The 16,462-nt window shown below is 37.7% G+C and overlaps 1 protein-coding gene across 3 annotated transcripts; it reads left to right on the top strand.

The window, feature by feature from the left end:
* The first annotated feature begins 11,279 nt into the window (after positions 1-11,279).
* Positions 11,280-16,436, top strand: si:dkey-251i10.3 (uncharacterized protein LOC553498 homolog). 3 transcript variants are annotated; one of them, XM_067228672.1, is made up of 15 exons: positions 11,280-11,377; positions 11,766-11,853; positions 11,949-12,019; positions 12,120-12,184; positions 12,303-12,451; positions 12,675-12,830; positions 12,973-13,092; positions 13,211-13,305; positions 13,387-13,510; positions 13,610-13,687; positions 13,868-14,252; positions 14,360-14,811; positions 14,911-15,086; positions 15,500-15,599; positions 15,729-16,436. In XM_067228672.1, the coding sequence occupies exons 1-15, from the start codon at positions 11,370-11,372 to the stop codon at positions 16,020-16,022; spliced, it is 2,361 nt and encodes a 786-aa protein (XP_067084773.1). In that variant the 5' UTR covers positions 11,280-11,369; the 3' UTR covers positions 16,023-16,436. The 3 variants fall into 3 exon arrangements, with proteins under 3 accessions (XP_067084773.1, XP_067084772.1, XP_067084774.1); XM_067228671.1 differs by having other exon boundaries at positions 11,289-11,377; positions 11,763-11,853; XM_067228673.1 differs by lacking the exon at positions 11,280-11,377 and having other exon boundaries at positions 11,808-11,853; positions 12,120-12,194; positions 12,312-12,451.
* The last annotated feature ends 26 nt before the right edge of the window (positions 16,437-16,462 follow it).

Below are 16,462 nucleotides of genomic sequence, written 5' to 3'. Positions count from 1 at the left end.
ACAAAAAAACAGGAAAAGAATTTCTGAAAAGAATATGGAATTTGGGATTTTACATTAACAGTTATGGCAGATTTGAGTATGCGATCGCACTCACTCTCCATTATATTTGCTGCTCCACATCTTGCATCAGACTGTTATCAGCCGTTGATGAAACAAGATTATGTCATCATGAACATCAATGTTAGCATAATCATCCTTTGACAATGTAAACGTCTATTAAGGATTTAAAGACATCTGTTGATTTGGATTACTGTCAAATATATAATCATTTTCATTGAACTTGCATGGGACATTTACAATATTCAATCTCAATCCAGTGTCTCTGTACAGCCTGTCCACCTGAACTACATTGTTGAGCCATTTGAGCAGATGGAGAGGACTAAAATGCACTATTCCCGATAAGTTAGCTCCACCTGGTGGCACAAATGGCCTGCTTTGTTTCGACAGGATGTACAGAAAACAAACAGTAGGCATAGACAAAAATACAAAAAAAAATAGTTTAGTAATTATTTCACATACCACAACTTGCAGATTTGACTTTCCAGACAACAGTATACATTCCTGATTTCTTGGCAACCTATAGATACAGTGTGTAAAGAAAAGGTTTGGAAGTAAGGGGAGAAGGTTGTTATTCTCGTGTCATGTCACTCAAAATCTCTGTTCTGATATTTGACTAGTTGTACCTGCTTTTTATCAAAAATAAGACAAACATTTGCTTGCAATTGCAAATAAACAACCTTGCTCATTTACTTGGGTAGACAACCCATCAGTAGTTGTATCGGTGTAGAGAGTAACTAACCATTTTACAGTACAGTCTGAAAACAATTGTAAGATTTTTAAAACTAAGTGCTACTTTGCACATTTTCTTCAAATGCCTGTGCTTAATCTTGAATTGTTTTACTTAAGAAATTACCTTCTATGATTTTCTTTTCTCATTTTTAAAGAAAAAAAGTTCTTAAAAGCTTGATAAGAGGACTGCATTATTTTCTTGCATATATGTTGCACTGCTTAAACCGATAAGTGCACTACTGTTACCAGAGATATTATAGTTTTAGAGAAGAATCATTTTTATCTATTTGGTTGTAGTTCACATGTATTAGAAATGCTTTGTTCCATAAGGTTATTCAATGTTTCAGCTTTTGTTAACGCTTGCAAATACGTATGTTTTGTGCTGTGTTTGTGCAAGCAATTATTTTTTATTTAAATCCGAACCATCGTGTGAGCTTGTCTCTCTTTTTACCTTTTTAATATATTCTTTTCAGGAGTTTATCCCCTCTAACAACAGTTTGCATTGCATACATTAGAACAGATGCTGAATTTTCATATAAAAGCATTCATGCCAAACTAAATCCAAAAAAGGAAAAAAAAAACATTTATAGTGTGTGTGGACATAAATGATATGTGTGTTTTAGAACAAGTTTCTTGGGGAATTAGGGTGGGAGATTGTACGTAGCTTATTTGCTATCTGTAAATTGTACACAAGTGTGTGTGTCCCTTCCCTTGTGTTTGTATGTCTGTGTGAATGTTTGTGTGTGACATATAATCAAATTGTTGATGTCCCAAGTGGAGGTGGAATATCTGAACTGTAGGGCTTCCTTTGCAATATGCAGTGCAGGTACTTTGAGCAACAGCTTTTTCTAACCTTTTTGGGCTGAAAAATAAATCTGTCGTGTAGATTCTCTAACTGTAGAGCATTGGCCCTAATGGAACCATTGCCCCTAATGGAAGACCTATGTGCTGTTAAGACTAAATGCTTTTATTAGCTTAAGCTTTATCACCCAAGTCTATTGGAATATTTTACCTGATGAGATCATTCAACAAGTGTCACAAATTTGGTCAAATTTGTTGTGTTTTCATATTGAAAAAAGAAAACAAGAAACTGACATTAAGTGGACATATTGCAGAAATACCAAAGCTGTGATTTTGGTTCTTCAGAAGCAAAGTTATCTATGCTATAGCTATCTATAATGGTCGATCATACAACAATGCTGGGAACAATATTTGAGGTTGCACCTGGTCAGTGAAATCGCATTAGGTTGTAGAGAGAAATTCAGCAATTTGTGATTGGGCAGGTCTTCGTCTTGGTGCCTTTTTCTGCAGAGGTCAGCGACACTGAAAGAAGTCAGGGTCTTCGTTGCAGCTCATGTTACCATCGGCCAAGTGGCTATAGATGCTGCATACCCTACAGTACATAGAGACTAGGTTCTGTTGTTGTTTGCTTTATCTGACAAAATGTCAAGATTTGCTGAGATCTATTTCAAACAGTAGGCTATTAGTCCTGCCATTCTGTTGGTGTCTGCGCAGCATGGTTGCAAAGATGTCTTGAACCAGTCTGACTTCAGATCATTACTTTGTGTTCACCGAGTTAGCCCAGATGCAGTCAGAGCAATGTTAACCTAAATTAGCCAATATTTTGTGTGATAAATGTATGAAATGCACTATTGACTGTAGCTAAATGTTAGTTTGTTGATGTCAATGGAAGAACAGTCAAAGAAGTAGCTTAATGTTGGTTTTGATATATTTTGAGATGGGATATGAAAAGTAAGATAACCAATTTTATTCCACATAAACCCTTGCAAGGATTAGGTGGTGTCATTTCACTTTTGTTGTCCATAGCCAGATAAACTCACACACAAATGTACTTGGAAAACATTATTTAATTTTAAAGAACATATAATAATAGTACAAATGTATATGGGCTAACTACACAGGCTGTTTTTCACTGCAACACCATAATGCTTTCTTTGCAGTCCATGGCACACATTTGTGTCTTCTTTGTATTTTCCTTTGTAATAGTGCTATTTTTTGGATTATGATATTGCTTCGGATTTTGCTACAGGATTCATTATTCACAAGTAGATAGACTTTAGTAAGCAGCTCCTGGTTTGATGTTTTAAAAGTCGTTTTCATGTTGCTAAGGTTTAGTTAAGTCAGTGTACAAACATTATTTTTAGTTGTCACTTCTGCAATTTATTTCAGGACCATTTCTTGTGTTATTAGTACATTGTTCTGAATGGGGAATGACAGACAGCCATTGAGTAACATGTCACAGTTGTCCGTGTGTGCAAGTGTGTTGTTCGGACTTGAACCCTCTCTTTCAATGCAAGAGGAGATAAGATGAAACCATTTGGAAAACAATCTGACGTAGTAAGCAGTCTAATGTAGTCACAAGGGAAAGGACTTTGGTAATTTTGTCGATTGGGACGCATCCGTCTAACTCCGATCTTATTGTTGTGTCCTTCTATTTTCATTTAGAATTCACATTCACTCATGTAATAACACAAAGTAATGGCCAGTAACTGTTACTGGTCATAGCGTTATGGTCACTCGCTAGTAAATACAGTTTTTGTTCTACTACATATTAGTTTGTAATGGAATCAAGTAAATATACAGTATATGCCAGGCTAGAAAATATCTTCATGAACATCTCTAACATATAACAAACATTCTGAAATTGTTTGATACAGAAATTACTGCAGCTAGAATATGCTTTGTGGGATATAGAGAGTATGCCTATCAAGTGCCTATTTGTATATTGATATACGTAATCTTCATAACTCCTCACCTACAGTACATTTTGCAAATATATACAGTATTTACACCTTATGGTCTTTAAACAGATAATGATAGTATGTATACAACTATGCTATGATAAATGTTGGTGACAACAGTACATCTCAGTAGAGCCCTTTAAATAGCTTAAACCTCTTTGTTCTAATCTATTTATGTAGGATACATCTGAAATGTATCTTTATTTATTTGCTGTCATTCAAAGTTGTAAAATAAATACATAGCAGGAAATAATCATGCTAAATGTTATGCATTAACAACCATAATAGAATTGGAAAATGTACGAAGCCCTATTTCCATCAGAATCAACATGCAATATGAAGTCGTAGCATTTGGCAGGAGTAGACCAGGTTACCTGCACAGTAGATACAGATCTAGCCACTATTCTAGCTGACACTGCTCTTATGACATGGTGCTTACAAACGTGAGCAAGAGGTGCTACAACAAAGTCCCAATCACCCAAACATCTCTGCCATAATAAAGTATTCACAGCAAACTGTTATTAGAACACCATAACTGTCTTTCCACTGCTAAACTAAATTGATCCCATTCAGCTCAGAGACAAACAAACAGCACTGTTAGGATTCTGCCAATGAAATGGTTCAAGAATCACAATTCAAAGTTTGGTTATACTTCAAACTGTCCTATCATTGTGCCCGCTCGTATTGATCCATTCTGTTTAGAAATGTCATGCTCATACCATTGGAACGCTGTTAGTAGGCATGCTGGATGTAACATTGATGATAGTGTAGGAAAACATGGTATCACAATGTCTGGCTAAAACCATTCAATAATGCCTGAATAGGCCAGTGATTGGCCAGTGCATAGGAAGCCACTGTGGTTATATACAACCTTACATGTTTGTCACCTCAACATGCTAAACAAACACAGACATTATATGATTGGAGACACAGTACTGTATGACCTTGTTCTCGCCCCCCAAATCCAAAGCAGGCATGCTGATTAGACCAGTAATCACGTTTGTCATTTTGCTCATGAATTCATTGTTTAGCCTAAATGAAAAGTACTCAAACTTCTATTGTAATGCACATCTGGACAGATGCCACATAGCAATCATTACTCTAATCAGTTGTATACAATGGCATGATGTAAAGTCAAATCTGAATGTCATGTATTAAACATATTAGTATTGAACAAATATATTATGTATTGAACAGATTAGTTGTTCTACCTTTGTTCATGAAAAGAAATTATTGAAAGAAGCAATTTTCCTATTGGCGAGCATCTTTGTCGAGGCATGGAAAGCAGTTTTGAATTTGAATTCAATTTGTGTTGCAAAGGCCAGACTACACTGTATGCACATTCCATGTGGAGAACATTCCTAAATTTCCTAAACATAACTTCATGATGTTATTTGAAACTCTTTAAGAAATAGTGTGATCCATTTGACCTTGCAAGGATAACTAATACTAGCTTATTTAGCATATCCCTCTTTAAGACCACTACAATCTATGGTCCAGCTTTTTGCGGTGTTACAGCTGAGAATCAGTCAATATTCTGCTGAGGTGATGCTGTTATATATATAAAAAAGAATGACAAACCATTTCATTGAAAAATACCTGTTCGTACCAGACTCATTTAAATTCATAACAAATGCCAGTATACTCTTAATTGGGGTATAATTTTACCACTTATAGATATACTTATGTTTAACAGAATTCTCTAAATTCAGGTCCCAACACTACTTTACATATGAAACACTTTGGATGATGGTCATTTATTTGTCTCTTGTGCTTATCTCGTGCCCCAAAAACAATTCCTGTCTGTTGTAAGACAAAGCAATTGTTTTTTATTACATTTGACCCATTTTTGCCAAATAGGTTTGGTACACATGTGAAAATATTTCTGTATACACTTTTGAATCTGTTCTAAACTGTTAATGCTTTCAGTACTTCATTACAATGGAAAACACAGCTTCATTCACTAAATATTTGATTGCAGTCTCTTCAGAGGTGTGGTGGTAGTAGTCAAATTTGTCTGTTGTGCAATTGGACCGCACATCATAAGAGGTTAACTGTTAAATGTTAGACAACGTTTGTTTTTGTAAACACCAAAGAATGGTAATAATGCTACAGTGTCTGAGAAACACAAATAACATCTATTGTGTAAGTGATAAGACTATAAAGATGTGAGCTCCAACACACTTGTATACATGTTACAATCTAGAAAGTAAAATTTTCACTTTATTCTCAAGGCAGAGTACTTGTGAACGTGCGGCGGGGTTTCATCCTATGATCACTATTGGTAGACAGTAGTTTAGTAGTTGTGTTATTAATCAAAATAGCTTTTTATAAGACATTTTGCAAAACATAAAATAAATCTGACACATCGTAGCTGTGATGTAAAACTATAGCATGTTATAACATGTATAAGATTGTAAATGTTGCATTGTTCCTCTGCTTAAAGGTAATACTCAATATTGATTAGTTATCCTTTTTACACACAAACATACACACACTTAACCTATCAATTTAGACCTTCCCAATGTGCACTTGATTATGTTTGATCTGTTTGTTGTTCTATAATCTTTATGTCTATTATTCCAGAAGTTATTTTTATGAATGATCGTTAGTCATTATTTTCTATTTTCATAAACTCTCCTACAAACAAAATGCACTGGATTGGTGGAAGAGTGACACTAAATTTATGTGCCATGCACAATTAATATTTTGCCTATTGATCCCCAACAAATCATTGCTAAAATGTTATTCCAACACAGTGGAAAATATAATAAATTTGTTATGTTATTTTTTTTTTTCATATTTTGAGATGGACCAAGATTTTTACTTTGCACATATTTGTTTATTGGTTTTGCAATACATTATTTGCCATTGTTAAAAAAACAGGAACATACAACTACCTTCCTACAATAAATAATGAAGACACTGCAAAAATGATTAAATCTGATTGATCCCTCAATAAGATACTGCCTCAATATATTACTGATCCCAATAATTATGGCTAAAACAACCAAACAATATGCTGATGTTCCTATTAGTGAAGTTATATTTACATCCTAATTATGTGGACCAAATTTTATATCAGTTGATTTAATAGATAATACGGATACTAAATAGTAATATATTTTTGTAACAACAATAGTTCATATCAACGAAGAATGTAAACCCCTTGGCAAATGTTCAAAATTTGAAATATGATTAGTTATGATTCTGGTAGGATTTATTAATTATTGTTGAATGAAGATGTGTCTTAAAGCCTTAGACATAATACTATCCATTCATTGACAGAAATCAAATAAAAAATGTCAGCTTGCTTCTAGATTTATGATAGGGAAGACACACTTTCAAGCTTTTGGCTGCCATATATTGTTTGTTTTTAGGTGTTCAAGAAAAAAAATGCACTTGGATTGATCTACGAGGCGCACGCATGTATCTTAGCATCTTTTGTTAGACTTGTTGCTTGCTTTGGCTTGATTTTTTTAATCTCCATTATTTCAAATATTACAGAAAGAACTTGGCAGAAATGCAGCTGTTGTAGTAAAGGTAGTTAACATCACAACTACGCAACCTTGACATATATGCTGCAGTAATGTGTGTGTGTGTGATCTTCTTTGTGTATGTTCCAAATTGGTTTGTACCTTTATTATTGTTATGAAACCTTTTTTTTTTTTATGTAATGACTGCTGTTTTGAAAGGGGGGGGGGGTTTTGTAACATACTGTATGTGCAAGGAAGTTTTATACTTTGACAGTCAAACACTGGACTGGAGTGAGTTTTCCAACATTTTCAAGTTGAGAGCTATTCGTATATGAGAGACGTGAACTAACTGCACAGACTACAGCCTTATGACAGTTCTTACCTGAAGGATGATGCAGACACCATGCTGTAGTCACTGTTAGAATGGTGACTAAAATGGCTACATTTTTCTGCTCTTTAAAGGGGTCTTTAAAGGGAAGGAGCACCCATTAAATAATTTCTTATGTCTTCCCATTCAGGCTGTAAAGTCATGCAGACAGCTGACAGTCCATATCTGGTGTTTTGAACTGGTATAAACAGCCTATGGCTAATGTAGAGGAGATGATTTGGTGAAGAACATTTGTGATAAGGTTGCATTGTCTGAGAGATGCTCAAATGGGGTGCCCTCTCTGTCTAATGGTGGACGTTTTGGTTAGAGAAATAATTGACCTAAGAAAGAGGGGAATAAAAATATTTATTAAGTGAACATTCCCTTTAATTGCAATCGTAAATCATTTTGTAAATTGGTTGTCATGACAAACAGTTCCATTGCCTTGTTTAAAAAAAGTAGTCCTGCAGTACTAAAGCTATTTCTAAATTCCCATAGTAGATGACTGTTCTCAAGAGCATAGTAAAATATGAAAAGGGATACCACTTAAAAACAATAATAATATAATAATAATAATTGAAATAACCACTTGTGTGTGTTGTCTTATAAGTCAACCAAATATGACAGTTGAACCCTGTTATGACCTACTCTATGTCAACTACCACTTCTCAAACCAGAAAAGAGATTTGCACTAAACTTATTTTGGTCTTCATTTATGAAAGCAATACATTACAGATAAATTGACATATTCTGAAAGCCAGAGCTTCTGAGAAAAGACAGCCGCCTGTGCACAGGGTAATGCTGTGTAAACAGTGATATTTGAAAAGTTTGTATATGATTTATTTTATGTAAAGGTACAGAATGGAAGTATGTTGTCTTTTAGACGCACATTATGAATTTGGACACGCACATATTTGTTGGCTTTTAGTTTGTTCGTTTGACCAATCACAAAGGTCCAGATCCTAGGCGCATAATGTTTCCTCTTGTGATTGCTTTATGACAAATCAAACTGTTCAGGAGAGAGACAGGAAGGGATAATAGTCACAGGATGCCCCATAAATATGGACTAATGTGGATTATATGGTGGCAACTGAATAAATGAAACATATGAAACTTCCCCAATGCTAAAACATATTTCACAAATTCCCTTAACTGTGCTCAAAAAACTTAGAGTGCATGTTTCTGGGACGTTGAATTAAGAGGTTTTAAAATTGAAAGAATAGACATTTCTTAAAACTGATGGAAAATGCACCGTTCCTTGAATATTGTAACATGAGTCATCCAAAGAATTTGTATCCACCAAAATATATCATACCCATAATTGTCCGTAAGGTTGATAGTGGGTAGACTATTGTTGATGTCTGCATTTTGTTGACTGATAACTGTAAATCATCAATAATTTATAACAGCAATCATGGTTAACACTTTTATTATCTGGAAAAAGTAGCTTTCATGTTTTCACCGCTTTGTGGTGTTGTTGAAAGATGTGGCAGTTTGTCTAAATATGTTGCGTGTTAGAGGAAGCATACGTATGTGCCTTCTTGTAATCTCCTTGGTGAGCTTGTTATTATTGAGAAGCTGAAGTCAGCCAATTGTGTTTGCACTAAAACCAAATTGCTTTTGTGATGTAGGCTACTTAAACAAGCGTGTTGCGTCACTTTAACCGTACAGTATGCATGAGGGTGAAATTGGCAAAGTCCTAGGGCTAGAGCTCATCTGTTGATCTGTTATCTAGTGCAGCTTAGGGAATCGTGTGAATATATTTCATCTTTGTTCAACATTCAGTTTTTGATTCCATCTCATTACCTTTCTGTTTCTCACAGAGAACGCTACACAGTGACAAGCATCTGTGGAGTATCCACTGTCAAAAAATGTGCAAAATAACATACAAAATTCAAATGTAACACTTTCTTTCAAACAGCTAAACAACTACAGCTGAACAGCTACAATATTGTGGTAGAGATAACCCTTTCGCCAGATCCATGGGAATGCATGAGTACAAGAGGTCGCCTCAAGACTATTGGTCAAATACATTTTGGTTGTCTTTGAGAGTTTGTGTTGTTAACTTATTTTTGTTTGTTGAAATCTAAGAGAAAGGCCTACGTGCTTTGAGTCTTACAAATGCACCTTAATCATGTCAGTCCAAGTGGAATAGGCTGGCTATGTAATATTTTTTGATTTAGCACCTTACTACACAGCATGTTTTCACTTTATGCCAGTTTTGCTATTCTTCCATGCATATGATTTACAAAATAAACCTTATATATTTTGTGAAAACGTTTAAAGGGATGTGCCAAAGTTTGGAGGCGATCTCCCAAGTTTTTATGCTTTTTATTTATCTTTCCTCCTTCAGTTATCACAATGGTATGTCAAACCTTTCCTATCAGTGTGTGAAAGCAAATTATTTCAGCAAACAGTATCATTACCTGCCATTTTTAACAGTAAGCCCTGTATTTCACGTATATTTACCAGTGATGTGTATTTGTTATTATAAAGAAAATAGCCGTAAAGCTTCATTATGTTACATAATATTGTGACTTTTTTCGAAAAACTGTGAAGACTTATCTTGCATATACTTTATACAGAAGTATTAAGCCTTAATACAAAAGACTAAAAAAAGTGTGGAAGAATAAACTGATTGTTGCTAAGTAAGGATGATTTTTGTAAATGTTACCAGCACTTTTTTTGTAATTTTCACTCTCTGAGGTATTGTACAAGTTCACGCTGTTTGTGAAGTTTGATTATGAAGGAATAAAAACTAGTACTTTCCTGTACTTCACAGAACATTATATGGTCTGTTTTAATTTATTACCATGGCTACAAAAGGGTGAACATCAGTATTCTTACAGGTCACCACCACACATTAAATTATGTGTGGGCTACGTATTGATGTTTTTTTTCTTTGCTGCTGTAGAGATCATGACCACTGAATTATGATTGCTTAAAGAAAGGGTAATGGAAGGGAAGGAGTGTCAATGCAAATGCAAACTCTGACTGATGGGATTTAAAAAACTGAGATATGGTTACAAGTGTGACCAGGTCAGAGAGTGTGTGAAAGGTTAGTATGATTTTAAGTGTGTCAAGTTACCAAACAGGCTATGAAAATAGGCTTATCTGATTCACAGATAAGCCTAATTGTGTTAAATGATCTGTCATGATCGGCTATGTCTTGAAAGTGTAGGGTCCTATGTTTAAAACAGTGTGTACAATCGGCCTCTGCATTACAATATTAGCCTAAATAACAGCCTTCGATATTAAAGTATAAATAACTTTATACTAATTAGCACATTTGGGTTCTGTCGGTCAACGTCATGACCTCCACTTAGGCTGGAGGGGATTTGTGAAAGATAGGCTACATCAAAACATTTGACTTGCTGAGTGAGGCTCTGCATTCTACAAGAACAAAAACGGCTTCAATTTCACTTCATGAAATTGAAGCTGTATGTTTGCAGATTATAAATAGCCTTTAATCTGGTAAATCACATAAAGACAACAAATAGTTTTTCATTAGTCATTGCCATGTTGTAGAGTTCCAAGTCGCTGCCAGAACCAAACTACTGGGTATGCCGGTGGCTATCGAAATCAGTGACCTAGAATCGAAAACAGGGACCAGGGGTCGCTGTTCGGCAAATGTTAGGGTTAGGGTTACGGTTCGAACATTTGCTGAACAGCGAGCCCTAATCACAGAGTTCGATAGGTCACCGATTTCGGTACAACACCGGGTATAAAATAGCCTACGGTTTCACACTGTTCAAGATACGCTCCGAGTCCTACCCAGAGATAGTGGGAAAGGTTGTGATTGAGGAATGTATTTTACGACAAGTACGTAAACGATGTAAAACGGCTTTCCGGCAGGAGTACTCCACATGTGGTAGCTAATGGAATACAATTCTAACCAGTGAGGATTAGCTAGCCAACAACGTGGCTAAACACACAACATATATACCAACCCCGAATAGTGAAGATCCCTTCAAAATGGAAAGGTTGGTGAAGTTTTAGCTTGAGGACTTTGTAACTAAAGTGATTGCTAGATATTGCAATTCCTTACTTAGCTACTGTACTGTAGATAATAACGTTGGTTAGCTCTGGACAACATGGTTCAGTTTGAGCAGAAGCATGAGTTTAAAACATCTATAGTTGAATAAAAATCGACAAACTAGACGAGCTACATTCGGCAAACATTTGCTCATCTTGGTGTATCAAAACGTGCACGTTTGTCATTATGGCATGGACTGGGACATGTTCGTGACAGATTCGTTCAGCACAGCCAAATTAGCTTGGTTTCATGGGATGGCAGAGTTGAAAACTCCTTAGCTGTATAAAACAACGAAAAAGACTACCACTAAGATATTTCTCTTTCATGTGTAGTGATGATGGTGCGATGATTAAACAAGGAATGTATGACGATCATGTGGAGAATCGGGAAGACCCCACCAGCATCAGCGCCAGTGAAGATGAGGTGAGTTCCTTGCATATGCCAAATGTTAAGTTTAAAGTAAACAAACTAATAAAAAAACAGTATAAACTGATTGTGCTCACGTTTTTGTCACATAGGATGGCAGTGACGATGAGAGAAAAAACCGCAAGCTCCTGGAGGCTATCAGCTCACTGGGGGGAAAGAAAAGGTTTGAATTACTGTTTGAACAGTTAAATGTTTTTGTGCATGCACCGGCAAAAGGTTCAAAGAAGTGTCACAACCAAAACCAATGTATTGTTGTTTATTAGAAAGAAGCTTGCTGAACGATCTGAAGCCAGCATTCAAGTATCAGAGTTCACTGTCAATGCAGAAGGTAAATTCAAGTGCTTCAAAGAAGTTTGTTCTTATCCACAACATTTCATAGGCGGTTATAATGTGACATAAGAATCATACAAGAAATGTTGCATGAAACAAAACATTTGTGTTTGTAGGTGAAGGAGAAAAAATCAATCTGTCTGACCTCATTGGTACTATGGACAAAACCACCGCTTCACTCTCCAAGACAAAGAAACAGCTTAAGAATCTTCAGAACAGTCACACTACCTTGGAGACACCCCTAAGCAAACAGGAAACACAAAAGGTCAGATCATGTCAACAAATAATTCAATATGAATCCCCTATTGTTGATTAGTACACCAAAATTAGACCATCCCTTTTTTACAAAAGATAAAATATCTGTTTTAAAATAAGTGTTTCCTAACAAGATATTATAGTTTATAGAGTTAGTAGAATGTAAACCTCTTCACACATTAGTTTGATATCGATTAAGAGAATTTAGGAAATTAACAACACACTTCCAACAGATCCATAGAGATGTGGCTTTTGACAAAACCGCGAAAGAGGTGTCACGATGGGAGAGTATAGTCAAACAGAACCGAAGGGCAGAGCAGCTGGTTTTCCCCCTGAACCAGGAGCCTTCTGGCCCAAAACGCATGGACCAGGTGGTGACTGGATGGAAGGTGAGTTCAGTACATTGTGTGTGCTTGTCTTGTAGTGTTCTCAGATTGAATCTCCCCATTCTGTAAAGCGTTTGGGATATATACCAAATACATTGTTAAAAGGAGTATTTTTTAACAATTTCAGACTTTGTTTGTGAAACAGGCTCAAACCCCACTGGAGCAGGAGATATTTAGCCTTCTGCACAAGAACAAGCAACCCATCCACCATCCTGTCCTTACACCCATGGAGGAGGCCTCCTTGGGAGCTATGAGTCTAGAAGAAGTTGGTATTCTCACCAAGCATCACCCAGCCACATTCTCCCTGTAGTAAATGAATTTCAAAACATGAAGCTTTTAATTTAAATTCTAGCTCTGAAGAGCAACCTTTTCCTGTGTTTCAGGCGAAGGTGCGCCGTGCGGAACTCCAAAAGGCCAGAGTGCTGCAGTCATACTACGAAGCAAAAGCCAAAAGAGAAAGGAAGATAAAGAGCAAAAAGTATGTGTTTGACATCCCCTTCGCGTAATATTCAATACAAGCTTTAGATCAAGACCAGTAAGGCAAATATTCTCTTTCCAGATACCACAGGGTACAGAATAAATCAAAGCGTAAGGAGTTTCTGAAGCAGTTTGATGACATGCTTAAGACCGATCCTGCTGCTGCTCTGGAGGAACTGAAGAAGATGGAACTGTCTAGAATGCAGGTACAGTGAGAGATTCAGAATCTTCGCAGGATAAGAGATGAAATTGATACTGAAGATTTGTGTTAACTGAATAATCATATTTGTTATCTCTTCTTACAGGAAAGAATGTCTCTGAAGCATCAGAACAGTGGCAAGTGGGCCAAGTCAAAGGCTATCATGGCAAAATATGATGAAGGGGTAATGATTTCATTTATCATTTGTATTGATCGTACTTTTTGGGGTATTTTCACATCAATCCCCATACTTACGGTTATTGTACTATCAATCCCTGTCGTGGGATGAGTTCCATTAGGATTCCGTAATCTGACCCTGTATGGTCAGAAAACGACATTGACAAGAGAATTGTTTGGCTCACAGGCTCGGAAAGCAATGCAGAGCCAGCTAGAGGTGAACAAAGACCTGACCCAGAAAGTGGTGGTAGTGTCTGAGGAGGAAGACGAGGACAAGGACAGCCCGGACACCCTGCCAGACTTTGTGAACGACTCACAGCCGTTGCTGGACCCGGTGAATCCCTGGATGAGGGGAAAGCTTTCTGTGGAACCCACGGTGCAGGAGGTGGGTGAGGGCACGGAGGCGCCGCTGCTCCCGCCTGAGGAGACGGCACAGTCGGACGGCAAAGCGGAAAGCGAACAGGAAGTAGAGGAAACGGAAGAGGAAGTGCTCCTTCGAGATTTTGAGACGAGGCGCAAGTTGCGGCGGACTGAGGTAGCCGACAGTGTGACTGTGTCTTTGGAAGACAAAGGTAAGCCTCATTTCATGCTTCAAGTGGGCCATAATCGAGATCAATTGTATAAGAGATGAATATACTGTCTCTCGCAACGCGTAATATCCCTGCCTTCCTCTTTACAGAAACACCAGAGGAGAATGAAGCCGAACAAGAAGTTGTGGAGATCTCTGACGGTGAGGAAGAGGACCTCTCTGAGTTCACTAGCCTTTACCAGGGGATAACCAACAGCCAGAAGTCCCAATCTCAGGAAGCACAGCCAGAACCAGGACAAGGGGCCGTTCTGACCGAGGAGGCTCCAGGCCTGCTGGAGGAGACCCTGGTAAGAATCAGGACACTGGAGGATGTGGAGATGCTAAGTCAGAACCCCCTTCATATCGAAGGAAACCAACCATCACCTCCAGTGGACCAGAGCCCCAACATAGAGGAAACGGCCCTCCCATGTGGTACTCAGAAGGCTGGGAAAAAGATGAAGAGAAAGAAAGGGATCGACCCCAATGAGGTTCTGACCAAAGAGGCCAAAATGATCAAGGTCCCTTTGGCTCCCACGGCCGTGGAGGATGAGAATGGAGAAGAGGTAAAGTCAGTTTCCTCAGCAGGAAAGCAGAATCAAATCAAATAAAACGAAGCTCTTGTAAAGCTCTTGCTAAATGTCTCCTCACTCTTCTTTTCTAAGGAACAAAGGACCATCATCAGTGAGGCGTTTGCGGGGGACGACGTTGTCTCAGACTTTCTGAAGGACAAGAGGAAGCAGGAGGAGGCTGGGAAACCTAAGGTCGTGGACTTGACTTTGCCAGGCTGGGGAGAGTGGGGAGGTCAGGGCCTCAAAACCTCCCGCAGGAAACAAAGGAGGTAGTGGATGAAAGATTGTACAAGCAGTGACATTTTTGCACAATGTGCTTTTTCACTTTCCTGTGACATTTCGACTGTGGGGTTACTACTATTATGACATGTTGAAAGCAGAAATTACAAATTTGAATTTGAGTAATACCTGTAAGCTTTGGGTAGTATAATTCTTTTTTGTTTTAAAATGTGTTATCTGTGATGTTCTACTTCGTTATCTGAGATGTTCTACTTGGGCTAAAATCCCTAGTAAGATACTTTAGCAATGTTTGAGACTGTTTTGGTGGTGGCTTTAACCACATATGGTTGGGAATGTTATCAAACATTGTCTGGGGATCATGTCCTAAACGATACAATTAGATGTAAAATACATCAAATCAAACAACTTTGTGTTGCTCACTCAAAAAAACCTGTTTTTGTAGGTTCAGGGTGAAAGCAGCACCACCTCCCCCAAGACGAGACGGGAAACTTCCTGCCATCATTATCTCTGAAAAGAGGGATTCGGCCGTCGCTGCACTCCAGGTACATTTCCACAACTAGTACCAGGACATTATTCAGGTCAAATATTCCAGCGAGACAGATCGTTTGATAAGAGTATAGAATCAGACTACTGCTGATGTTTGGCTGCTCCATGTCTCCCATCTCTTGCAGGTGAGTCAGCTGCCTTTCCCGTTTGAGAATCCCACACAATTTCAGCACACCATCCGGTCGCCTATCGGGCGCACCTGGAATACCCAGCAAGTCGTGAGAAAGATCACTGCGCCCAAGGTGGTCACCCAGTTAGGTGCCATCATCGACCCCATCGCCCGTGAGGAGCTTATGAAGGGCCGAAAGCAGACGATCGCAAGGACAGGGCCAAACATTCTGCTGGAGCCAGGCAAAGAAGATGTAAAGAAAACTGCTCAGAAAGGCACGCAGAAGAAGAAGAAACACACGAAAAACTGATTGTTTTCCTCCGTTTATTGTTGTCATGATGCAAACGTGAATGGGACGCCTAACCCTGATCATGATACCAAGGATGTTTGACATGTTCTGTGTGGTATCATGGCCACCACACTTACGATTGAGAGCATTTACACCTGATTCAGCCTGCCAAGTAAGCTGTGATTTAGTTGGTCTTGGAGGAAAATCTGGTTAGAAAATCCTAGTGAGACCATCACCTCTTCTTGGAATGAAATGTCATGTTTTGGAATGAAATGTTTTGTAATGCATCAGTCATGAGCAACAGTAAAACCATGTATGCCAGATTTTATGACACCTCTCAATATATTTTACAATACATTTTAATGAGCCAATTGGCTTATGGTGGTGGCACATCATTAATTTGTTATTTACTTAGCTAGCAGTAGCACTAATAAACATTTTTGATCTGTAAAATTAAATGC

This window comes from Osmerus mordax, chromosome 25, assembly GCF_038355195.1.
Source record: "Osmerus mordax isolate fOsmMor3 chromosome 25, fOsmMor3.pri, whole genome shotgun sequence".
Taxonomy (NCBI): Eukaryota; Metazoa; Chordata; class Actinopteri; order Osmeriformes; family Osmeridae; genus Osmerus; species Osmerus mordax.
The sequence above is the reverse complement of the archived record's forward strand: the minus strand, read 5'-3'. Positions and strand labels throughout refer to the sequence as shown.